We start from the raw sequence: 24,809 nt of genomic DNA, 5'->3' as shown, positions 1-24,809 counted from the left end.
TAAGGGATTTAATTTTTGTTTGGGAAAGTTGTGAGTGAGGGGTCTCTCTGTCTCCCACCATGTTCTTAGATGCTAATTGAATTCTCTCCTTGCCCTTTTTTTCTAACAGGATAGTAACCTCTGACCTCTGTGAACAGCACTTCTGGACCTGCTGACAGCCTCTGCTACTAGCCTTACCTAGTGCAATGTCAGGTGAGCAGACAAAAATGGACTCAGTACCTGCTTGTTTGTTTGGTTGCTTGCTTTTTCTTCAGCAGAAACTTCATAAAAGAAAGTTCCTGGTTCCAAGAGCCATTCTTTACATTAACATAGTATCTGGTCAAATTGGGAGCAAGGAAACCACCCCAGTCTTTGTGACCCAGCTGCCTTCTCCCTCAGGGTGAACTCAGTTCCTTCTTTTACCCCAAAGAAGCTTTTTCAGCCATTGAACACAGAAGAAGAAGAACATTGAAATGTAATCTTCTTTCCCTATTTTTCATAAGATTTGCTTGGTTCTGTTCTCCTCCCAAGATTTGCCCCAAAGTTGGTGGCTCACTTAGTGATTGTGAGAGATTTTTGCTGTACAATGGTCACTGCAGGGCAGGCAGAAGGCTGAAGAATAACTTGAGTTCAACTGTGGACTATTGAGATATAAACTTTACTAAAACTAGGTCTTCTCTGTCTTGTATTGGCCAACTCTCCCACCCCATACTTTTGTCTAAACCTTCCTTCCTGGTCCAGCTGATTATTTCAGGGCGTATAACCCTGAGGGAGACTGTACTTCAAAGCCAAGTAAACCTTTGCTTTGGTGATATGAACAATAGAAGACCTGGGACATGTTAATCTGCTTTAATGGCAAAACTTGATGTATGCTTGTATTCCAAGGGAGGCTGTGGAGTGGCACTCCACCTGATATTGGAAGGATGCTTATCTTGAGCACAAAAGACCAAGATAATAGGCATACTTTCACTGCTGCAGCTCTCTGGTCTGACAATATCCCAACCTTTTTAGAAAAAGTTGCAGTTGAGCATCTTGCTGAAGGCTCTGATTTTCCATTGTGGTGTCTGAGTGACAGAGTAAGCTCTGGATTGCTGCTGGTGCTGGGGTTGGTGCCTCTGTCGGAGACATTTACTTCTCCATAATAATATTATTTTGGTGTCAATTCCTCTGGCTTAGCACTGATTGCACAGCTTTTCCAAGCAGATGAGTGATCATATGATACCATAGAACTATTTATCTTTCCTGAAAATCCCTTTCTTAGAGGGAACTCTGTTTGGCCTTTCTGCCTCTTTTACTCAGTAATAAGGAACAAAACCATCTGAAATTACTGGCTCCCTTGGTGAAGTAGGAGCTGTCTCCCTGTCTAGAGTAGCAGTCACGAGAAACTGCTGAATGAGTCCTTCCCTTGCTGAAACAGTCTGTATTAAGTGTGTCTTCCCAAGGATGTTCTTCCAGGTTTTCACTGCTATGTGTTGATCTCTTTCTGTTTAGGCCATCACACTCCCTCTGCTGGGGGTCCCTTCTCAGCACTCACTCCCAGCATTTGGCCCCAGGACATCCTGGCAAAGTACACACAGGTATAGTGTGGGGCAGGGAGGGGGTGTTCTCTGGCTCTGCAAAAGTAAAGGGACCCTGGTGGTTTCTGGTGGTCTCTGAAAGCCACAGGGAAAAGGAGGGAGAGGCACACTTTTCCTCCAGTGCTTTGGTGGTGGACACTTGTTTACTGCTTGAACTTCATGTGTTTTGTGGCTGCATCCTGGCTTTTGCAAGAGGATCTTGCGGAGTACAAAGAAACTTGTGTGAATTATTGCTTTGCTGTTTTGCAACTATTGCTCCACTGTAAAAATGTTGACACTGTCAGGGAGTCTCTGTCATCATCGAGCTACTCTGGATGGCTTGTGTATGGCAGGAAATGCTAGCCTCAAGACATGTTAGGTGGACAGAGGAGGAAGGAAGGAAACAGCTGTGGAATTTCATAACTTAGCCACAGTTTGCTGAAGGCATTTGAACCCAATGAGGCAGATTAAAACTTATTGTGGAGCTATGTAAGAAGCACACTTCTGGGGTGCTGCCTTTGTTCAGTACTTCCAAGAGTCCCCACAGGAGGAGCAGATGGGCTTGCAGGAAAAGAGAGGTGTCCATAGGTTTTCACTCCTAAAAGAAGCCTATTTGTAACCTCCAGTGTGTATCCCCCAAGGCCAACCATGAGCACAGATCAGGAAGGTTGAGGTTTGGGTCATGGGTCTTAATTTCCTTTGGTGCAAATCCCAGTTTTGCCTGGTGTCTTTCAGAGAAAATCTGAGAGCAACAGGCAGGAGATGGCACAGTGCAGGGAGCTGAATTTGCAGTGTGTGCACAGAGTTAACAGGAAGGACTGCTGTGTGCTAGCAGTGCAGAGACCACTTTAGCTCGTGTGTGTGTATTCCTCAGTTCATGCCCCTCCAGCTGGGGAGTTCTGATCTTGATATGAGGCTGAGTTCAAGTCCTGCTGGGAAAAGGATTGCTAGGAAAATCTGTACGGGTTTGATGGTAGGGCTTCTCAACTTCATGGAGAAGTCAAAATGCGAATGGTATGCAATATCTGCTCAGCTTGGAATTGTGGTAGGAGGCATTGAAAATTAAAGGGCAAGGGGTCTAGTTGCTCAAAGGGCACAATGCGGACAGTGGTGGGATGGGGCAATATCCACATGTCTCTGTTCAGTTATTCAGTGCTAAAGTGGTGAAATTGTCTGCTTTCCTTCCTCGCATCTCACAGAAAGAAGAATCCGTCGAGCAGCCAGAGTTTCGCTACGATGAATTCGGTTTCCGAGTTGACAAGGAAGGTAAAGCCAATCCTATCCCTCCCACTTCCATTGTGTGCAGCCCTTCCTGTGCTTCCAAGTGTGGCGGGGTGACTTTGGAACCATTCTGTGCTAGGTCTTGTCTACCCTCCTGTCATCATCTTTCTGTATCCTACCTTTGTAATAAAGTGAATTAGACCTGCTTGCCTTATGGGAGTCTGGGGCATAGACTATGCAAAAGTCATTTCCATCCCATTATGCTTGTGCCATGGGTAAAAGAGAGAAAAATTAGGGGAGGTTACCATTTCCATTAGCAACTGCATGCTGGAGAAGGGCAACTTTCCCTGTTTGCAGTTCTGTGTTCAGTAGCATTGTAAGCACTCACAGCAGGCACAGTGAAACATTGTCTGTTGAAAAACTCATGGCCAAGATGAGTGGCAACACTTATGCGTTCTGCCCATCCCAGCATCTCAGCAAAGTGTAGGACAAATTGTACAGGCAAACCCCACATCCTAAATTTTCTGTAAGATATGGAGGCAACCAAATAGGAGGAGATGGGGAGAGCTATTGCAGCTGAGCATTGAACTGCAACAGCTGGCTTTTGCAAAGAGGAAGAGAAAGGAGATGTAGGAATTGCTTTATGTGCTCTGGAGGATGTTTCCAGCGCTCAGGCTGTACAGTGCAAGGGCAGAAGTTGTTCGCATGTGTGCCATGAGTCACCTTAAGTCATAGAGGATCCTCTTTGAAGCCATGACCTGGAGATGAGGACAGGACACAGTGATTTCTTTTTTTTTTCAGCCAGAAAATTTCACAGACTTGTGCATTATAAAATCAGCAGAAAGACTTGGACCGCATTGTTGGAATGTATTATATGATGAAGGACAAGAGCACCTTACGTCAAACCTGTACTTGTGCTAAAGTGCCATTTTAGAAAGCCAGCCTCAGGTTAAGGGGCTCTCTCATTGTGAATTTGGAGGTGTCCTTGCTAAAGCTTTTTTGATGATTAAATATCGCCAAAGTTAACATTTTGCACCTCATTACTTCCGTGAGCACATAGCTTCTGCTTTTCACCTCTGAGGCTTGCTATGCTTTTGTCAGCCTGATTTACAGATTCTTATAAAACCCAGCAGGATGGCTGCTGCTGGGATCTTGTTTAATTCCAGCAGCACTGTGCTCTAAATCATGAGTAAGTAGAGCCTAGAAGCCTGCCAACAGCTTCTTAGTTCTCAAGGTCCCAGTGCTTTTTGTTTATGGCCATTAAATTTGCTGCATGGAAAAGGCAGTGAGAAACCAAGCTTTGCCTTTCCATGCTCTGACTGGAAGACGTGAATGTTTTTAAGGTGCTTTTTCCAGATGGCAATCCTATTTCCCACCCTGCCTTGTGTTTGTTCCCTCTCCCGTTCTCTGTCTCACTTGTCTCCATTCCTTTCCTTTGCTGAAGCAGATGGTGCTGAGCCAAACTCCAGCAAGCTTCTGGGGGTCCCACTGACGGAGGAGCCACAGCAGAGGCTCAAGTGGCAGGCTCATCTGGAATTCACACACAACCATGACGTGGGCGACCTCACCTGGGACAAAATTGAGGTCACCCTACCCCATTCAGACAAACTGCGCTCCCTGGTGCTGGCTGGCATCCCACATAGCATGAGGCCACAGGTGAGAGTGCTGCTTGTTCTGGGCAGGCACTCCTGCCTGGAGTAAGAGATAGTGGAGTGAGATCTCTTGGTTAGAGGCTGCCAGCTCATGGCTTTCTGTGTTTGTCTGAGTGACTGCTCCTGTTTCTGTTCACCCTGTCCCCCCAGCTGTGGATGCGCCTTTCAGGGGCTTTGCAGAAGAAGAGGAACTCAGAGATGTCATATCGGGATATTGTGAAAAACAGCTCTAACGATGAAACCATTGCCGCCAAACAGGTGGGAGATACTTCCTAATGCTGAGTGGGGAGAAGGGCAAGAGTAGCTGTGTGAGAAGGAAGGGGTGTCTGCCTGACACCTGCAGCAGGGACAGTTGAGAGGATGTGTGTTTGAATCCTGCTAAACCTTAATCCCGTGAGGCACGTTTCTCCTTTGTTTTGTTGGAGTAGCAACTATGCAGCTTCCTATGACAGCAGGGAAGGGGTTTGGCCTGTGCTACTTACAGGCTAGAAAACAGTGCTGCAGTTGTATCTCAACAAACATCCTGATATTCATTGAGGGAAATGAAGGGTGAAAAGCTGACAGATGCACCCCTGTTGAGGTTGTAGTGGCTATTCCAGGGCCTGTCTTTGTTCCCCCAAACACAAAGTCTCTGAACAATAATGAGACTGTTACAGGTCTCCTCAGGGTGTTTTCCTTTCATCTCTCCGTGTTGTGGGAGGGGGGAATGGCAAAAGAAACTGAGATCTCCACATGTTCACCTCCCACCCAGAAGGGTCAAAATGGTTGGAAGGAGAAACAACACTGCTCAGAAGAGATCTATGGGTTCTTCACCTCTAAGTCCTCTTTCACAGATGTGGCCAGGTTGTTCATTTTTCTCTGGAATAGTTTTTTGGGAAGCCTTGCTTGAAATCCAAGCAGATGAAATTCCCAACTAGTGTTCTTACTATTGTCAGTGGTGAAACTAGGGGCTGAGTTTAGAAAAGTATTTCTTGGGAATCAGCAAGTTACTGTCTGCACTGGCGTTTTCCCCCATGTCAGTGAGGGTTGTTAAACTGACTCAGGTACTCGGACAGGGACATCTTCTTTGGTGCCTGAGGACTTACAGATGGGTGTGGGGAGGCAGAGTTCCCTTGAAGCAGGGGGCCATGGGGAAGTGCAGGTAGCAGAAGGCAGTTGTTCAGGTGCTGCAAGCTGACTCTGTCCTTGTTTATGGCTGACAGATTGAAAAGGACTTGTTACGCACAATGCCCAGCAATGCCTGCTTCTCCAACATGAACAGTATCGGAGTGCCAAGGCTACGCAGGATACTACGGGGACTTGCCTGGCTCTACCCAGAGATTGGATATTGCCAAGGCACTGGCATGGTAACCTGCTTTCAGAGTGTCTTTGTGATAGGGATCATTGTGTCTGTGGTCACAACAGCGGAGCAAATGATTTGAGGTAGTGCTGCCAGATACTGTGGTCTCCATGTGAGCTGAAGAGAAATCCCTTCCACATGGAATACGTCTCCTAGGGAAGGGAGAGCAGAGTAGCACCACGTATCCAAAGATATGGAAGAATTCAGTCCATCTGTTGGGAAGGGTGCAGGCAGTACACTGAGGAGAAATCCCTTCAGTGGAGACTGCAGGAATGGTCCTGCAGAAGGAAGATTTTTGTCACCTAGTTACTGGTCCATCTGTCCACGTGAAAAAGTGGGGAAAGAGTTTACTCCTCTTAGGACATGCAGTTTTTCTTCCTTCAAAATCCTAGGTGGCTGCTTCTCTGCTACTCTTCTTGGAGGAGGAAGATGCCTTCTGGATGATGTGTGCTATCATCGAGGAATTGGTTCCTGCCTCCTACTTCAGTACCACTCTCATGGGTGTGCAGACAGACCAGCGTGTCCTGCGGCAGCTCATCGTGCAGTACTTGCCTCGCCTGGACAAGCTGCTTCAGGAGCATGACATTGGTAAAAATGTGCCCTAGAAACCATAGCTTTTCTTGCCAGGGTGGCATGCAGACAAAGACTGTTGTTCTTCCTTCAAAAAGGAGAGCAGTAGGGAGAGGAGCAAGCCTTCTGACCCCAGAGGCAGTGCTTGGAGAACAGCCCTTAGAAGAGTCCATCTTCACTGGTTGACTGAATTCTTCTGTTGTGATTATTTTCCATGTTTTTATTCACAGAACTCTCCTTGATCACCTTGCACTGGTTCCTCACCTCTTTTGCTAGTGTTGTCCACATCAAGCTGCTGCTGCGTATTTGGGACCTCTTCTTCTACGAGGGCTCTCTGGTGCTGTTCCAAGTCACTTTGGGCATGCTAAGTATGAAGGTGATTCCCCATTTCTCTTCCTTCTTTATAGTACTTCAATATTTAATTCTGAGATTTAGGGGCAAGAAGGTTTTGTATCCATTTGCTGTATGTGGTTTGGGAGTGTGCTAGGGAAGACGACTTCCTACTGGAGGCTGTGAGAAACTTCTAAGGCACTTCGCAGAAATTAGGAATTGCTGTTTCCTGTGCATACATCGTTTGTTGCCCCATTATTAAACCCCAACAGCTGCCCCTCTCTATTCAGTCTAGATCCCAACCTGAGGGTGCATGTTACCTAAACCAAGATACCCCTTGATTTTGCACAATCTGTGAGGAGAGAGAGAAAGCCAAATTTGTGATCATCTGAGAAGCTTTGAATGGCAGTATTGAATACTCTAAGAGATGAGCATTATCCTGACTACATTTGATTTGACTGGTCTATATTTAACTGCTTGATCTTTTCATTTTTATGTGGGAAACAATTTTATGTTCAGTTTTCTGTGTAAAGGGCAAGGGAGATCCTGCTGGGAGTAAGGGAAAGGTGGAGCACAGTTTGATGTGGTAGGTGCTCTGTAGTGTGTGAGACTGAGCAGTTTCCGTTCTTTTATCTCTAGCAAGATCCCTGCGGTGCCCAGTCCTAGTGGTTGGTGCAGAATGGGTTTGGTTTTGTTTTTCCTTGCTGATTTGATTTAATTTCAAGAATGAATGCTGTGATTCAAAAAAATGCCAGCTATAATTCTGGGAGGAGGTGCAATAGAGCAGTAAAAGATGCTGTCCCCCTCTCAGAAGTATCTTGGACTTTTCCTGGTGAAGTTGTTTTTATGAAATTGTCCAGTTGTACCTGCCCAAGGTGTGCACTGGATGTAAAAGTGCATCTAGCAGCCTCAAGAGCCCAGCTGTCATGTTCACTGCTCAGTGTGGCAAAAAATCACTGTGTTGTTGCAGGAGGACGAGCTAATCCAGTCAGAGAACTCCGCCTCCATCTTCAACACGTTGTCAGACATCCCAAGTCAGATTGAAGACGCAGACGTGTTGCTGCGGGAGGCCATGCGCGTGGCTGGCTCGCTGACAGATGTGGCGGTGGAGACCCAGCGCCGCAAACACTTGGCCTACCTCATTGCTGAGCAAGGGCAGCTGCTCAACTCCAGCACCACCGTCAACAACTTATCCAAAGTGAGTGCACAGGGTCCCACCTGCCTCTGCTGCTCTGCTTTTACCATTCCCTTACATAGTCCCACACTATTTCTGTTTGCAAGCAAGGGGTCCTCCTGTTTGAGAGGATTTTTGGCTCCAGGATAATTGTCATCTGGTGGAGAAAAGGTATTGGGAAGTTGGAGGACAGTCTATACTAATGAAATGCTGCCAGATCTGTCCTGGTTGATAAATCCTCAGATGAAAGAGGTATTGGCATTGATTGTAATTATCATTAATGAGAGTTATGATGAAATGTAACACATTTCATGAATGGAAACTAAAAGAAACAACATATGCTTTTGGCAGAACTTGCTTGAAGCACACAGAGAGTAGGAACTGGATTTAATCCATTAGTAAGAAACTGGTACAGTAAAATAACCTTGGCATGTAGAGTCAGAAAACAGCAGCAACTGCCTTTGAGAAGCTGAATAAAAAATGCAACTGTATTTAATCTTGGACTAAAATCTACAGTTGCAGACAAGACACTCCTGCAATTCTAAAATGTAATAGTCATCCACTTAGAAATTTATGTACAATTACATGTGTAGCTGCTTTTGGCAACAAATAAAATTATTCAAGTGAGTTGTGGTTGATTCTTGAACTTCAATTATGCTTTCATAATAATTAAGCTATAAATAACCTGTTGCACGTGGGACAGATCAAGCAGTGGAGCTGATTCATTGTGTTAAGAGTAGAACAACTCCTGTTTAAAATTGCCAGTTGACTTGCCTGCCCCTTCTAATGCTAGCTGTCAGGACGCCTTACCCAGAGCTGACTGGTGTGGAGGGTTGGTTTATTTAATTTCTGAAATCCCTCCTAACGTGTACACTTTCTTCTCTCTCTTCCGTTCCCTCAGATCGTGCGGCGCAGGACTCAGCGCAGGAAATCTGGCATCACCTCTCTGCTTTTCGGTAAGAACAACCCTGTGCCCTTCACGTGCTGCTGATGGCTATTGCAGCCCAGGAGGGAGGGAAGTGTGCAAAGCAGGGAAACACTGGGACTGAGGAGTTGGAGAGAAGGGAGACAGAACTGAAGGATGAGAGGGAAGAAGTGCAGTTTACTACTTGATTGCTTTGATCTGAGCTCAGAAAGTAAATTTTAGGTTAGACTGTTAGTCCATGAATGGTGACCAACAGCAGGTGCAGCTCAGCCCAGCTGTAGTGTCCTTGCACTGACTAACAGGGCAGACACATTTTCTGGCAGACCATATGCGGTCCACAGGCTGGATGTTGTACTCTCCTGATGTTACTCTGCTCAGTTCAAGAACATCTCTGAAGATCTGAGACAGGGCAGGATGTCCAGTGTGCCACCCATCAGAATTTATAAATGCAAACATCATTATGTTTCCCCTTACTTACTCTGAGAGTTCAGTGCTGTGAACACTTTTGAGTCTTCATTTTCTTCACTCATGAGCTAAGCCAAAATATGTCCATAAAGCACACAGCCAGAATAGATTTTGCATGGGTTTAACACTAACTTATTTCTTTGACTCCTTTAGAGTCCCTTCTACTGTAAGCCTTATTGTCATCACCATCCTTGCAACTGGTTAGCTTTCTTGAAGTTGCCACATGTCACCACAGGAATTTTTTTTTCTGGAGGAAGACAACATACTGAATTTACAGGGTTCCAACAGTGTTCCTGTTGTGGTTGAAATAGCCTGAATAAATCTAAACTTGTGTTTTACTGGTCTTTCCAGAGAACAGGTTTTCTGATGTTCTCCAGGAAGGTGATATATTGTCACAGGCTTCCTCTGTGCTTCCACATAGAGCATTACGTATAAAAATTCTGGTAGGATCCCAATGAAGCTGTAAAGTCAAGCATGCAGAAGTGAGGAAATGCAGAGAAGTTGCTTTTGAGCAACCTACACTCAGAGCCCTTGTATGTAATGTTATCATACAGTCAGTACAGACTGAACTGGTAGGGAACTTGGCTGCCACATACATCTTTCTTGTGTCTCAGACAGTCTCCTTTACCATGCTTGAGTAGTTTTATGATGGTGATAGTGAGTTATACACATGCACAAAGATAAAGTTTAAATTCAAGCTCCAAAATATATCAGTGGTAGAACTGAGATGATTGATCGTGTTTTCTCATTTTAGTGGGGTTTCTGTACAAGAACCGTCATGTTTTTTACCCAACATTATTCTTAGTATTTGAAATGTTGGTTCAAAACAAGAAGTTGACCAGAATAGAGAACTTCAGCCCAAGTGAGAAGAAGGAAAGCTTGGATGTGATAAATTCACCTTATATTGGGAACTGACAACCAAGCAATGGAAAGTCTTCTGCTTGTGATAGTTACTGTATAGCACTGGTACATATCCCTCATCTGGGGGGGAATAAGAACTTACCCAGAGCTTAATTCTTCTTCCTTAGAGTGAATTCAGATGTAGTAGTAACTTGGACAGGAGTCACAGAAGCACAGGAACTCTGTTTAGAAGAGACCTCTTGCTGTCTGTGTTCCAGCCTCTCCTGCTCAAAGCCAGACTCTTGCTCATGTTAGGTCAGGTCAGCCAAGGCTTTCTCTAGTTGAGATTCAGGGAGTTGAACCAGATTTCCAATGAAGGAATAGAAAGAAACAATGGAAAGTAATTTGGTGGAGAGCAAGATGTGCATGTTGCTCTTTACCCGTTGGATGGACACTGCAACAAGGGTATGCAGGAGAGCTAGTCCTCCTCTGCACAGCTGTGCAGCTAGTCAGTCTTTGCGGGCTCAAAGTAGAGCTTCCTCATATGTGGCTGATCACGCACTGGTTTCCTGTTTGGAAATGTAGGTGCAGTCATGTTGAGTGCAGTGAGGTGAATCTGGTGGAAACACCAGTTGCTTTCCTCTGTACAGTCTACCTTCTAAGGTGGGAGAGTGCTTCCCGTGTCTTCTGCTTGCATTTTGGTGGGATTGATCCGAATGCAGAGGGAAGAGCATGGTATTTTGGCCAGATGGGACTGAATAATGACAGAAAGAATCAGTGATCTATGTAAATGAGGGCAGCCCACAGAGCTAGTGCGGCTGTGGCTGGGTTTCTTCTTTAGTCACATTCTATTTTAATAACACGAATTTTCTGGGAATCCCCTATGTCTACGTGATAACCTATCTATTTACAATCTTTGTGTCTCTGAATCTTTAGTGAGAGTTCATGCATACTCTGTTTCCTGTCCCTGGCCACAGAGGAGATTTTGTTAGTTCTTTTTATTGATTAGACTGGGAGTAACTGTGGCCTACAGTTTTTTTAGTCTAGAAGCGAGGTTCAGTGTTCTCTTAAGATTTGTGTGTCTGATTCTCCAATCATTGAATTTAGCAAACAGAAAACAATTACAAAAATAATTTTAAATCTATTTTTGTGCTTCTTTTTACGTTTCTAAAGGTTGGGTCTTTTTAATTAGGATCACATGATTAAAAGATATTGTTAGTCACTTTTCAATAAGCAGAAGCTTGACATGTTAAGCTGTTGCAGTAGCTGTACAGTTCAGATCACGCTTTATTTGTATTGTTTTCTGCAATGCTGTTAAATTATAAGCAGAGTACTAATTTGCTAGCCGATTGGGTCCTGAATAAAAGCTGTGTTTTTAAAGATTGGAGTTCAGTGAAAAATTCATTGGTTTAAATGTTGGTTTTGCTAATCAAGCTATCGTATCTTCAATATATAATAGAGAGAGCAAAAATGTATGAAAAAGATGTATGAAAATATATTTTGAATTTAAAACAAACTGATTTTTTTTTTTTTTAGAAAAATAAGCAAATGGTTCATTGTTCCCAAACATCATGTACCCAGTATTTACACCGTTCAGATACAATAACTGTCTAAGGAATCCATACCAATAGACACCTTTCTGCATAAAGTAAAAGAGATAGGCTGTAAAAACTCCCGGAGGAATTAGTAACTTTTACTTTGTGCTTATAACTGTTTCTATACACCCCAAACCTTTGAAATCTGGCTCTTAGGAAAGCTGAGGTCTTAAGCAGGTGGCAGCTTTTCTCTTGTGGCTCTGACTTCTGGACTGGCACAGGAAAATGGGCTGTCATGGTTTTTCAAATCTCTTTCCAGACTCAGTGAAGAATACGCTCTCAGCCTGTGAGTTATACAAATATCAGAAGTAGTTCAACCAACAGGTGATTCAGTTTCAAGTGACTTTCCGTTGGAGAGAATTATTGCAAGTTCCCCAGTTTTGTGTCCCATTATTCAGCCAACTATATATCGTAGACACTTCTCTAAAGTAATACCTTGGTATACTGAGTTTCCCAGGCAGATCAAAGATGACATCTTTGAGTTCCATATGTGGTTTGAAATACCATGTCCTTAAAATTTGATCCAGTCAATTTGGTATTTGCTATTTACATTATTGAATAGATTGGCAGTGTCTGCCTTAGCGTAGGCACTTTTTGACTTCTGCAGAACCAATGATTTCTAATGTTAACAAAAAATAAACACCTTGTACCTGTTTTCCTTTCCTCACCTTCTCTCTTGCTGCATGGGCTCCACCAGGGGATGATGATCTAGAGGCACTGAAAGCCAAGAACATCAAGCAGACGGAGCTGGTGGCTGACCTACGTGAGGCCATCCTCCAGGTGGCACGGCACTTCCAGTGTGTGGATCCCAAGAACTGCAGCATTGTGAGTGGAAACAGCTGGATCGGCACCGCTGTGTGATCCAGGCATGAGTGTTGAGTGTCTACCCCAGGACAGGGCTGTTCAAATTCTTCCGAAATGTGGGCTTGAGAAGGAACATGCCAGGTGTAATGGGTGAAGGGTGAGACTTGCTTAACCCATCCCTGGTGGAGGAAGGCTGTGCTGGGATGTTGTCTGCTGGCTAGGAGCAGGAAAAGGTTTGGGAACAGGGGCATGCAAGCTTTGGTAGATCAGCTGGGAGTCACCTGTTCCTATTCATTCCTTTCTGCTGCCATCTACATGCGTGTTAGGATCTGACTCCAGACTACAGCATGGAGAGCCACCAGCGGGACCATGAGAACTACGTGGCCTGTTCCCGCAACCGCCGCCGGCGAGCCAAGGCCCTGCTGGACTTCGAGCGCCACGATGACGACGAGCTGGGCTTCCGCAAGAACGACATCATCACGGTGCGTCAGCCTGTGAGACAGGGACCGGGGCAGGACCACGCAGACCCTGCTTGTTTGGGACACTGCATGACCTCTTCTGCAGGGAAAGAAGGGAGGAGATAAGCTCAGAGCCCAGTTAGGAGCCCAAGAGAAGCAGCTGGTGGTGTGGGGGCTGCCTGGGGGTGAGGCAGTGTGTTCCTGTGAGTGTTATCTTGTGGGTCATTCCCACTGCAACCACAAAGTCCCTTTCCTGGCTATCATACAGCTGTGCAAAAGGTGGATTTGATCCAGCCTGAGTCCTGGTTTAACACTGTGCACTGAGCTGTGGTAAGACTGTAAAAGCATCCATTTGCATTTTAGCTGTGGGAATCCCATCTGAAATTGGGGAGAACAGGGGTAACGTTGTGTTTGCAGTAGCTTTGTGCCCTTGAAGGCCCCAGGCCACATGAGAAGAGAACATTGAAAAAACATTTGAGAAGAAGGCAGTTCGTCATTGTGGACACACAGCTGGGCAGCTGTAGCCCTCCTGCCACTGCACTCCCTTCAACTGGTGATTTCCTCTCCCTGTTTTTCAGATCATTTCCCAGAAGGATGAGCACTGTTGGGTGGGAGAGCTGAATGGACTGAGAGGTGAGAACAGGATGGGTTGCACTGGGGAGAGTGGGGCTCAGATGGAGAGCATCCATTCATCCATGGCAACTGCTCTCATACATTTGCAGCAAAGGGTCTGCCAGGTACCCAAAGTATCTGCCAGGGACAAAAGAAATGCTAAAGCAGGGTATGAGAGCAGTGACCTGGTTACTTCTTGCAAACAGCAAGTTTAGGCTCCATTCTTCTGGAATAGGCTGGTTGGATGCATGTCATCACTGCTGCATGTGGGCAGTGTCCTGTAATTGGTTTCCTCATGCTGTTGCCTTAATTATTGTGATTTTGAGGCTGCTCGCTTCCTTCTTTGGGGTTGAGCCCTGTGAACTCTGATTTATTCTCAGCTCCCACTGCGCTCTCTGTAGGGATTTCTCAGTGTCTTTGTCAGGCTTATCTCCTTGTCCTCTCTTTGTAGGTTGGTTTCCTGCAAAATTTGTGGAGATCTTGGATGAGCGGAGTAAAGAGGTAATTAAAAAAACCCACAGCTACAAAAAGCTCCCCACACTAAAATAAAGAGTTATGTCATAACTGAAAAAACACAGATGAAAGGAGCCATGTGTTTCCCTCCTTCAGTGTGTTTGCTCTTTCTGGCTATTGAGCTCTTTGTAGTGTGGTGGGGCAGGTTATTTTCCTAAGCCTGTTTGCTCAACTTCCTCATGCTGACCAAGCGGAGAACGAGGGCCCCAGAGGGTGCCAGGGCAGCCTGTATGGGATGCCTGGGGTTGCAAAGACCCTAGAGATGAACCTCAAGAAAGCTGAGAAAGCAGCAGGCAGGTAGGCAGGAGGATTCTGGGGGTAGTGTTTCTGTCTTCTGCCCGTGTTCTTTTCTTCCTTTGAAGTTGTGCCTGTGGATCCTGCTCTTGCTTTGTGGCCATGACAGTGAATTCTCCCCAGACAACTGTGTCCAAGGGGGCATTCTGTCTCAGTTCCTCTCACAGCTGGCAAGGGTGAGATACCACCTATCTAGAAGATACCTCAGTATGTCCCCAAGGCTGAGGTAATGAGTAGGAGACAAACATCATCAGCTGTTGACTTAAGCAATTTTCAGGGGAAGTGGAGAAGGCCCTGTTCTCCCTCTTCTTCTCAGCCTTTGGAATGTGAAGAAGAGCTCAAAGGCTGACCCGAGGCCCCACTTGCTTCCTCCCTCCCTTCAGGGCTGGTTCTTTAGATGCAGATCACCTCTCTGTGTATAAACATGCCCTGTACTGCTGAGCGTTCCTCCTCCTAACTGTGGAAACAGAGAGGATCCCACTCATGGGATTGTTAACAGAGTATCCCCCCTGACCTGGAAATTCCTATCTGTCCCTATTTGTCTTGACATTTAGCAGCTTAGAGAGTCCCAGAGACCTTCAGTGCAAGTCCCTCTCCGTACATGAGCTCAGTCAGTGTCACACCAAACCGCAGCAGTTCCTAAGTGCTGAACACTGACACGATGGTGCTGTGTCACCTGTGTGATCTCCTGGGGACCACCAAAGCACAAATGTCCTGGTGTCCCAGCAGATCCCTGGGCAGCAGCTCAGAACATGGTGCCTTATGCAAGCACATAAGGGGTAAAGGAGGTGGGGGCTGGCTGGCACTTGGGAGTGGAATTGATCTGTGCAGAGAAGGTGTAGGTGAGTGGACCACCTCCATGCTCCACCCCCTCACCAGTATACTGAGAGCTGGCTCTTCATGTTCCTCAGTATTCCATTGCTGGAGATGACTCAGTCACAGAAGGGGTGACGGACTTGGTGCGAGGAACGCTCTGTCCAGCCTTGAAGTCCATATTTGAACATGGATTGAAGAAGCCGTCTCTGCTGGGAGGGCCCTGCCACCCTTGGCTGTTCATTGAAGAGGTGAGGTGTCCCAGTTTCCTTCATGGGGCAGTTGCCAAAGGGCTGGGGTGAGGGGGTTGTAGGGCAGAGTGTGCTGACTGTCCCTCTGCTCCTCTAGGCTGCAAGCCGGGAAGTGGAACGGGACTTTGACTCTGTGTATTCTCGCCTTGTACTCTGCAAGACTTACAGGTAAGGCCACTTCAGTCACACCAAGCGGATAGGTCTGTGCCCTGCCCCTGCCTGCTCATCAGACTGATGCTGCTCTGCACCTTGGGAAGGGCCATGGTCTGCCTCATCTTCATGCAGTTGTGGTTGTGCCCGTGCTGACTTGGGGCCAGCAGTGGCTCTTGTTCCCTTCCCTGAGCTCCTGTGTTTGCATCTGGGTCTGATCTCGCTCCCTCATGGCTGCAGGGACCCTGTGGGCTCAGCAGTAGCAAGAGAGCTGTTGTGATATGAAGCAGCAAAGGCCTGTGTGTGCCCAAAGTGGCTCTGGGGTTAGCTAAGTCTCTGCTGTGGTCTTTACAGGCTTGATGAAGATGGCAAAGTCCTCACTCCAGAGGAGCTGCTTTACCGGGTGAGTGCTACCCTGAGCCCACTCAGCCCAATTCCTACTTTCAGGAAATTTTCTGTGGAGGCTGATGGAGGGAGATGCTCAAGAGTCTCACAGACCTTCCCTTAGCGCCTCTGGTGCTATCAGGTGGCACTGGTGAGGGTGGGAGCTCCGGGGAGGGCAGTGTATGGCTGTGTTGCTGAAATGGCTGCCCAGTGGTAACCACATCTTCCCTCTCTGCAGGCAGTTCAGGCTGTGAACATGACACACGATGCTGCACATGCACAGATGGACGTGAAGCTTCGTTCTCTCATCTGTGTTGGACTCAAGTGAGTCATCTGGCCATTGTGGGTGCAGGGAGCTTGGGAAGGGACAGAATGGGCTTAAGGGCAGCAGTGGTTTTAATCTACCTTAGGCCACAGTGTCTTTTTCCCCTCTCACTGTAGCCACTGAGTGGGACTTGCTCCTTGTTGATTGTGCTGGCCTGAATCCTAGCTGGAAGAAGTAGCTCCTTTTGCACGGAGTGGCTCACACAAGTTTACTGGGTTATCCTGTTCCCACCTGGGACAGGACTGGGATCAAGGCTTGAGCTGAAAATAGACAATCCCAGAGGGATGGGGGTTCTTTCCCTGGTTTCAGCTGAGTAACATGCCTTTACCCCACTGCTGCAGTGAGCAGGTGCTGCATTTGTGGCTGGAGGTGCTGTGCTCAAGCCTGCAGACCGTGGAGAAGTGGTTCCATCCCTGGTCATTCCTGCGCAGTCCCGGCTGGGTGCAGATCAAATGTGAGCTGAGGTAAGTGTCCTCGTGAGCAGGGTCTGGAATGGATTTCCTCCTCCTCTGCAGGAGGTGGCCGTCGCTGTGGCTGGATTTGGGCCCTCTCCAGTGTGTCATAGCACTGGCTGCCCAGAGATTTCCGTCTGTGTGCTGCGGCAGCAGCAGCTCTCTAGATGGTTTAATGCAAGGCACTGTGCCTGCCTGATCCAAGAGCAGAGCTTGGCTCCTTGGGGACCTGTTGTGACAAGCAGGTAGCCTTTGCCTGGCAGTAACATCCTGCTGTGTCCTGCATCTACTCTGATGAGAGACTGCCTTTTCCACCCGATGTCCTCTGCCAACCACCCTAAGTCCAGGCAGGGAACAGAGAATGTGGTAGGGAGATAGTTGGACTGTCATTTGCTGGTTAAGCAAGGGAGTGATGTCAGGGGCTGGAAGCTGCTTTCCTGCCTGAGCTCACACAAGGCACGTCGCTTGGAGCCCAGGGCACACATCCATGGCTTGCACTCTGCAAAGCCAGGTGAGGTCCTGTGGAGCTGGAGGGCAAATCCCCTGCCATCACCACTGTTCCAGCCTGGTTGCTGCTGCCATTCTGTGAGAACTGGCTTTTGTTTGCACCAACAAATTGCCTCTGGCCCCAGTGAGAGCATCTGTATCCAGAGCAGGCCTGTGTGCACATACCACAGGGTGCTCTGTTCTCCTGCGCTGCTGCTGCATGGGAGGGGGCTCTGTCCACCTCTGTGCTGTGTGTCCTGTGGCTGCTCTCTCACAGCATGGGGGCAGTGCCAGTCCAGCACAGCCAAAGGGCCGAGTGGGACTGGTTCATGTCTTATGTCGTACTTCACCAAGCCAGCAAGGGAGCTCCCTGGGCCAACTCCTTGCAGCACTTTCTGCATGGGAGTCAGGACGCTTCTCGTACTTCAGGGAGAGAGAGGAAGGGCTGCAGAAACTCTGAGGTGCTGCTGGCAGGGATCTGCTTTCTGGAGAGTGAACCTGCAACCCCCATTGCCAGCTGTGTGCAGCCCTTAGCCAGGCATGTCTGCAGTGCCCCAGAGCCCAGGGCTGCCCCGCCTCCCTGTGCTGCTGTACCAGGCTCTGTAGGGGCTGCACTTGAGTCACATCTTCAGGCTTCTCTTCCCAGCCTGGGCCTGGCAAGATGTGAATCCCAGCGATGGGGAAACAGGGAATGAGTGACTGCTACTGTCTTTTCAACACTATCCAAGAAGGAATTTCACCCTTGTAAGCTTAGTGGCATGCCGGAACAAGCTGAGGAGACAGTGCATTGGTGTGCCTGGGGCAGCAGTCGTGGGCACAGGCTGGGAGTGTGATCAGGGTACATTTTACCATCGCTCTCTTCCAATTCCATTGCAGGGTCCTCTGCAAATTTGCCTTCAGCCTCTCTCAGGACTGGGAGCTGCCAATAAAGAGGGAGGTAAGTAGGTGGCATCTCTCATTCTCTCACGCAGCCGGGGGCTTTGCTTACTCCCTCCCTCTCCCAGCTTTGTGCTCCAGCCCATCCTCTGCCTCCTCTTGAGCCAGTACCAGAGACTGGGGGCTGCTTTCCCTGCCAGGGCAGGGTGTGCAACAGGAGCTGTGTGGTAGTGCTGGCAGAGGGGGCTGCCTGCCACTGCCCAGCTGGGGCAGAGGGAAATGGCAGGCTCCCCCTTCCCTGGTGCTCTCCAAACCGCAGGGCCTCCCCCTGTTTCAGCTGTGCAGAGGTGGGAAGTGCAAAGGCTGCTCTGTCTGGTTGCTGGAGACCTCTGTGTGCTTGGGCTCTGCCTGCAGACACAGCCTTCCCTTTTCTGGGTGTGGTGCACTGACCCAGGCCTCTGTTGTCCTGCAGGAGAAGGAGAAGAAGCCACTGAAGGAAGGGGTGCAGGACATGCTTGTGAAGCACCATCTCTTCAGCTGGGACATAGATGGGTGACCCCCACCCTGCCCCATCCTGGGAAACCTCGATTGCACACACTCCTCTCCCCCACCCCCGTCATGTCTCACCCCCTGCCCTCCCCCACCCCACCCACTTGTATCTGTGACAAAATCCCCCTCGGGGGGTGCTGCCAGGCCACCTGGGACAGATGGCAGCAGCACCAAGAGGCCAAGCTGCCAGCTCAAGGGAGGTGATGGTCAAGGGTGGTGCTGCAAAAAGGGACAAGTCTGTTCTGGCTACCAAGTGCCCCCTCCCAGCTTTCCACATTTCTGCCATCCCCTTCTTCTGCTTGCCTCAGCCCTGCCTCCTCACCAGAGCCTGAGGGAGCAGCCTGGCCGGAGCACCTCGTGCCCCATGGACCAGCACCTGCGAGGGTGTGTGAGCGTGGCTGTGGCTGTGGCTGTGGGGACAGCCCTTGCGGGATGGCTTTGATCTGTGAAAGCTGGAGCTGTTGGCACTTGGCACTGCAGATGCATGAGGAGTTGGGTTGGTGAGAGACTCATTGCTGTAGAGGAGCAGGGAGAGCACATCCCCTCCCCATGCCAGCCAAGGGCTCCCCTCTGTGGGGGGACACTTGGAAAAGTTCCTTTGCCCTGGAGCCGGGACTGAGAAGGGGGAACTGGCATCAGCATCATCCCACCTCCCTGGCACTGCTGCGTGGGGTGTTGACAAGAATTGCCCAAGTTTACCAGCCTGTTACCATTGTAACAGCCTTAGGGGATGGTCCTTGTCTCCTCTGGGAGCAGACAAAAACCACCTCTCCCCTAAACAAGTGTTTCATGTTGTCATTTTAGTCTCTAGATGATTTCTACTGTTAACCAAAAAGCTGTAAATTTACTCCAAGAACGTGTATATTTTGGCACTGTTGTAGCTCAGGACAAGGTTTAGGTTGGAGCTGGCTCAGGGAGACTTAACTCATCCTCCTCGCCCTGCAGTGGCAGCGGGGACATGGGTCAGGAGTGGAGAATTGCTGCTTTGTGGTGGTGGCTCTGGTTATAGAGTCTGTGACTTTCTACTGAAAGCGCTTGTCTGCGAGCACAAACTACTCATGGGATGACACTAGATTCTTACTTTCCTTTATTTGGTGGGTTTGTAAATAAAAACTGCATCTTGGGAGAGTGCTGGGCTTTGCCTTGTTTTTTGACAGGGCCGGGACTCAGTTTTTAATTTCTGCCATTTGACAATGGCGACCCCATTTCTGTGCTGGCTCCTGCCAGCATCAAGCTGAGGTCTCTGCTCAACCTGTGCCGGCACTGAGGGAGCTCTTTGCGTCAGAGCAGCCCACGAGGTCAGGCAGCACCCAGGGCAGAGACAGTTCTGCTGCCAGCAGTGGCAGCCCCGCCTTGCGTCTGCACCAGGAGCCCTCCCTGAAGTGCAGCTCCGCAGCAGAGCCCCAGAAAAGCAAGACAGACTGAAAACTAGGTGTTGTAGGGACACTGCAGGAGGAGGGCCCTTAGGAAAGGGAGTGGGGCTGGCAGAAAGCAGGGCTGGGGAGGGGAGACAGCAGTGTTGTCTGTACAGGTGTCTCCAGAAAAAGTAGATGAAGTCTTATCTGCAAAGTAGGACAGTAACAGGGCACAGGCCCTTGGGAGAACCGTGTTGAGAAGTCCAAGCTTTTGGGAGGGTGGAAGTTGCAGAGTCTGTACTGAGTCAAAGTGAGTCTTGGCATTTGGCGTGTGGCTGCGGTCACCACCAGCTGGGGTCCAGACCAGCCTGCTGGGCTGGGAGAGACTGTAAAAGCTGCTCCTGTTCTGGCGTAAGACCTACTTCTGCTTGCAGGGTAGGTAATTTCCATACACTGAGGGAATCTCCCTGCAGCTGAGAAGGATGAGGCACCACCACATAAGCTGCTTTATTCAGGTTTGAGAAAGACCCAGAGGGATAATCCACCCTTAGCTGGAAAAGGCAGAGTGGCCCCAAGCCCTCCCACCAGCATAGCAGAGAAGTTTTTGAGCACATGGCTGTTTGGAATTTTTTTAATAAAATGGATTTTTTTTTTCAAATATTTGTAACTGAAAAAATAATTCAATTTAAAGATCGATTCTCTCCCCCATTAACTTGTCACTTTTATCCTTTTCCAGTTGAAAACTCGCTCTGGATCTGATGCCCCAACACCATCCAGTTCTGATGGTGCTGATCACCCCTCGCCGTTTGCTGCATAGTGGAAGAGGGAGAGTGCGTGCTAGTCAAATACACATTACAAACAAGTAGTGGTTACAGCAGAAAGATTCAGGATTACATTCAAGGTAGAGGCAGAACATCAGACTTCGTTTTTCCCAGTGGGTGCAAAAATGTATGTCCAGGGGAATACCTCTTCCGACAAAGAACTATTGAACTATTATTCAAACAAATAATAGTAAGAAAGCAGAGAACTGGGCAAGCCTGCTCTGGGCACTGCTTGGGGGAAAAGACTTTCTAACATTTCCTGGGCTGAGGCACCATCTTCCTCGCTCTGCTGGCAGAAGCCCCTTGTGCGGAGGGGCTCTGGCAGGTCAGCTGGGTTCCTCCAGAGATGGTTCTGTATCCAGGTCGTGGTTCTGTCTGGGCTCCTTGAGGTTCTTCAGCCCATTGGCCAATCCAAGTGTGTTGGGCAAAGTCAGGGTCACTAAATTCCTACAGTTTCAGACTTGTAGGACAGCTGGACAGGTAAAGGTGAAAGGGAGCACCTGTATGCTCAGTCTTTCACCAGCAGCCCCAGGGAAGAGGTAAATTGGTAACGAGGCATTGGCATCTCTCTGCCAAGGAGTGGGGGTACCTAGCCCAGGGCAAGGAACCAAGGCTGGGTTAGGCCAGGACTGCAGCTGGAGCGCTCCTACCTTCCTCTAGGAGCTCATTGCACTTTGATAATTTCATTCTTTATTTACTGGTTGCAGCTTTGTAACTATCTGTACAAAGGAAATCACACAGCTGTTTTTTGTGAGGGCTACTGCCACTGGGGGTTAAAAGAACCTGATTTTGCTTGAGAGTTTGACAAACAGGCAGCCTCACTTTTTCCCCTTAGCATTTCAGAGGTCCTCCCATACTTTCCTCCTAAGAAACCCCTTGCCTTCTGCACCCACCTGGTCCCACAGCTGGGCAGCAACCCTCGGGGGGAGCTGGTGGGAGCTCTGCAAGGCGATTGCTAACGTACTCACTGCTCCCAGCCAGCACCAGGGCTGCACCAGGAGAAAATTTAGGGAGGGCTCAGGGGAATGAGGGGAGTGCCCAGTCTCTGTTATTCTGACTTTCAGAACGTGATGCTGTAGCTTGAGCAACAGAAAGCTTAGGGGGAAGGGGGGCAGTGTCCTCCCCAGCCCAGACACTGAGGGAGGCAGATAAGAGGCTGTGACTTGCTTACAACTCGGGAGGGGGGAGAGGAGAGAGAAAGGGGCAGAAAGGAAGGAAGCTGCCAGCAGGCTCCCCCTGCAAATGATTAAGAAAGTGGCTCCCCATGCAGTTAACAAGCAAATAGGGCTCAGGAAAGCAGGAGTTTCTCCCAGCTCCAACAGGCAAGACTACAGCCAGCTGCCAGTTTAGTGGCTGAGGGAGAGCACGTTGTAGGGCTGGCATTCACCTGCTCCACCGTGGAGCAGAGGTACCAACACTCCTGTGGCCCAGTCCTCCCCTGAGAAGAGGCCCAGGTACCAAAAGTGCAGGGGAGCAGCACGTGGCTGCTCACAGCTACCCCTCCCCAGCAGGAAGCACTGCAGCCCAGTGCAAGGGAAAGATGGGGACAGCATCCTCAAGGAGATATTGAGGATGGTGGTTGATTCTTTCACTGCCTGAGCAGGGTCAGTACCTCTGTAGGATTTCAGGAGCCACAGCTTCCCCCACCTCACTGAGCCAGAGCAGCCTGGACCCAGCTTAGTGCCAAAGCCAGGACAGCCATGCAGCGAGGTGGCTGCACGGGCCCACCTAAGCCATGTCCCACCTGCTCAGGATGGCCCTGAGCTACTACTAACACAGGAATTTAAAGTCACAGGAGTAACAGCACAAGAGCAAGCCACAGGCCTGGGTTTCCAACACAGAACCCTGCACAAGGAATAGCTTCGTCATGGCCCTGGAGGGCTTGGAGGGCTTGTCCACCCACTCCTCATTCAGCAGTTACCCTGAGGCACCAGCCCAGGGCCCTGCAGGGACACAGGGCATCAACTCACACTAAGCAGCCATTTACTTTTACCTTTTACCCCACGGGACAGGAGGGAAGAGCAGAGATCAGCTGTCCAGCACTTGCTTTTAGGCCTGCACTTCTCCCCAGAAAGGGGCCCTCACAGTTGCACTGCTGAGCCAAGACCCGTGCCATGCCATACAACACCCTTTTTGCAGTGCCACTTCCCCTTTCTCACCTACTGGGTCTGACATCCATCCCCAGCTGCTTCTTTCCCCTGGGGCACGTGGTACAGTGAGGCACCAACACAGCAAAGGCAGGAGAACAGATTGCACATGGCCCCCAGTGATATGTTGCTTATTGCCAGCTGTGCCCCTCACCAGCTCCCCAGGGCACAGGCGCTTCTTGTCCCTACCCCTGCCACAGGCTGACTGCCCTGCTCACCTGGGGATGTCACAAGTGCCGTGGAAGCTGGGGGCAATGGGGTGTGACTGACAGCAGTTTTAACATATAAGGACCTGATTTTAGCACCTTAAAAATCTGTTTTGCAGCCCAAGGTGAGTGAAGCAAGCAGGCAGGCAGGCCTCTGCAAAGCTCAGCAATATTTGGGAAACCAGCTTAGACATTACCAGGTTGGTGGGGAACCCTGGTTCCCTTTGGCTACATTTAGAAAAGGTGCCTGTTCTGCCCAGCTCCTCACAGCCCTGCGGCAGATCAGACCCTCCCCTGACAGATGGCAGGTGGTGCAGGGGGCAGCCACTCCAGACCCCCAGCCAGCCCTCCTGCTTTTGTGTCCTGCTCCAGAGGTAGAATCCCCTTCCACAACCGTTAAGACCAACCGTGCTGGGGCAGCGCAACCCCCTTTATCTGCCAATCCCAGGAAGGCGCAGAGTGTTGCTTCTGGAAACAACTCAGGCCCAGCTCTGTCCCACGTAAGGGAACTAATTCCTGCCTGCAATGCACTGCCATCACTGCTCCTGCCTGGAGGAAGAGGGGCTGCCAGCTCTGCTCTCACCTGGGCTGGGTCAGGCTCCATGGAGTGGGCAGGAGGCCGCCAGCCCCACAGCTCCTGCAGCTTCTTCCCCCCGCAGCAGCAGTTCTCCCTGCCCTGGCCTGGCCCACTGCCGGCTTCGTGCAGGAAGGACACTGTTAGGGGAGGAGTACAAATACTGGGAGCTCATTTCTGTTTTCTTTTTTTTGGTTGACTGGCCTCTTCCCCCTGCATGCCTGTGCCCTCCCATTCCCATTCCCTTCAGTCTCTGCTCACAGAATTACAAGCAAGAATCCCAGTGCAGCTGCAGATCGTGTCCATCAAGGAAGTCTGTGGAAAAGAGGCTGGGAGCTGCGGTGCTCAGGGGAGCCAGGCTCATGACAGGCCCCCCTGGCAGCTCCAGCCAGTCCATGCTGTCCAAGTTAGCCTCAGCCAGATCCAGGGTTATGCTCCCAGATGGCTCGTGAGCAAAGTGCAATTCCGAGGTGTCCATAGGTGAAGGCGGGTGGTCCAGAATGGCCGAGCTGCTCAGCATCTCACTGTGGAGGTCATCGATCAGGGACAGGGGCTCCGGCCCATCATGGCCTGCTGTCAGCAGTGGGAGGCCGGTGCTGCTCTCCAGGAAGTCCTCCAGCCGGCCCACGGGCACCGGCTGCCCCAAGGACACTGGCACCGCCAGCTCTGAGGAATGGTGGCTGCTGGGCGGTGGGGAGCAGGCCGGGGCCACGGGTGGTTCTTTCCCAGCTGGGGATGACTGATCCTTGAAGTCAGCAGAAATCTCTGTACAGGAAACAACCAGGCAGGCCAGGTGAGGAAAAGCCTGGCTGAACATCAGAAGGATCCCTCTCACCCACCAGGGCCACAGGAGCTCCCTGAGACTGAGCCATCTCTGACCACCAGCAGGATAAGAAAACTCATCTTGCGTTTGCCTTGCTATGGACAGTTTTCAGCCCACCTCTGAGGAATTCAATCTCTGACCAGTATCTCAGAAGCCATGTGCCCAGGTCTGATGCAGCAGAGCCACTGAGAATCACAGAATCACACCAACGTCTGACTGGCATCTCCCTCGGTGCCTTAACGACTACTGCCCATGCTATAAAGGCACTGC

At 49.4% G+C, this 24,809-nt stretch overlaps 2 protein-coding genes across 3 annotated transcripts in view; one reads left to right on the top strand and one right to left on the bottom strand.

Moving 5' to 3' along the window:
• The window catches only part of SGSM3 (small G protein signaling modulator 3), a 29,482-nt gene extending 9,741 nt beyond the window's left edge, over positions 1-19,741 (top strand). For both annotated transcript variants that reach the window (XM_050323343.1, XM_050323344.1), the window contains 21 exons: positions 110-192; positions 1,471-1,556; positions 2,735-2,801; positions 4,204-4,412; positions 4,559-4,666; positions 5,611-5,754; positions 6,140-6,335; positions 6,548-6,693; positions 7,618-7,845; positions 8,723-8,777; positions 12,344-12,471; positions 12,777-12,932; positions 13,487-13,541; positions 13,972-14,021; positions 15,239-15,391; positions 15,489-15,559; positions 15,896-15,944; positions 16,164-16,249; positions 16,592-16,714; positions 18,065-18,125; positions 18,537-19,741. In XM_050323343.1, the coding sequence (XP_050179300.1) occupies positions 186-192; positions 1,471-1,556; positions 2,735-2,801; positions 4,204-4,412; positions 4,559-4,666; positions 5,611-5,754; positions 6,140-6,335; positions 6,548-6,693; positions 7,618-7,845; positions 8,723-8,777; positions 12,344-12,471; positions 12,777-12,932; positions 13,487-13,541; positions 13,972-14,021; positions 15,239-15,391; positions 15,489-15,559; positions 15,896-15,944; positions 16,164-16,249; positions 16,592-16,714; positions 18,065-18,125; positions 18,537-18,620 (2,262 nt within the window). In that variant the 5' untranslated portion in view covers positions 110-185 and the 3' untranslated portion in view covers positions 18,621-19,741. The remainder of the gene's footprint in view (positions 1-109; positions 193-1,470; positions 1,557-2,734; positions 2,802-4,203; positions 4,413-4,558; positions 4,667-5,610; positions 5,755-6,139; positions 6,336-6,547; positions 6,694-7,617; positions 7,846-8,722; positions 8,778-12,343; positions 12,472-12,776; positions 12,933-13,486; positions 13,542-13,971; positions 14,022-15,238; positions 15,392-15,488; positions 15,560-15,895; positions 15,945-16,163; positions 16,250-16,591; positions 16,715-18,064; positions 18,126-18,536) is intronic.
• An 844-nt stretch (positions 19,742-20,585) lies between these two features.
• The window catches only part of MRTFA (myocardin related transcription factor A), a 95,076-nt gene continuing 90,852 nt past the window's right edge, over positions 20,586-24,809 (bottom strand). Inside the window, 1 exon segment of the mRNA XM_050323342.1 lies at positions 20,586-24,481. Coding sequence (XP_050179299.1) covers positions 23,982-24,481 — 500 coding nt within the window. The 3' untranslated portion in view covers positions 20,586-23,981.

Source organism: Myiozetetes cayanensis, unplaced genomic scaffold, assembly GCF_022539395.1.
Source record: "Myiozetetes cayanensis isolate MyiCay16 unplaced genomic scaffold, myiCay2020 scf3, whole genome shotgun sequence".
In the NCBI taxonomy this organism is placed as follows: domain Eukaryota; kingdom Metazoa; phylum Chordata; class Aves; order Passeriformes; family Tyrannidae; genus Myiozetetes; species Myiozetetes cayanensis.
The sequence above is the reverse complement of the archived record's forward strand: the minus strand, read 5'-3'. Positions and strand labels throughout refer to the sequence as shown.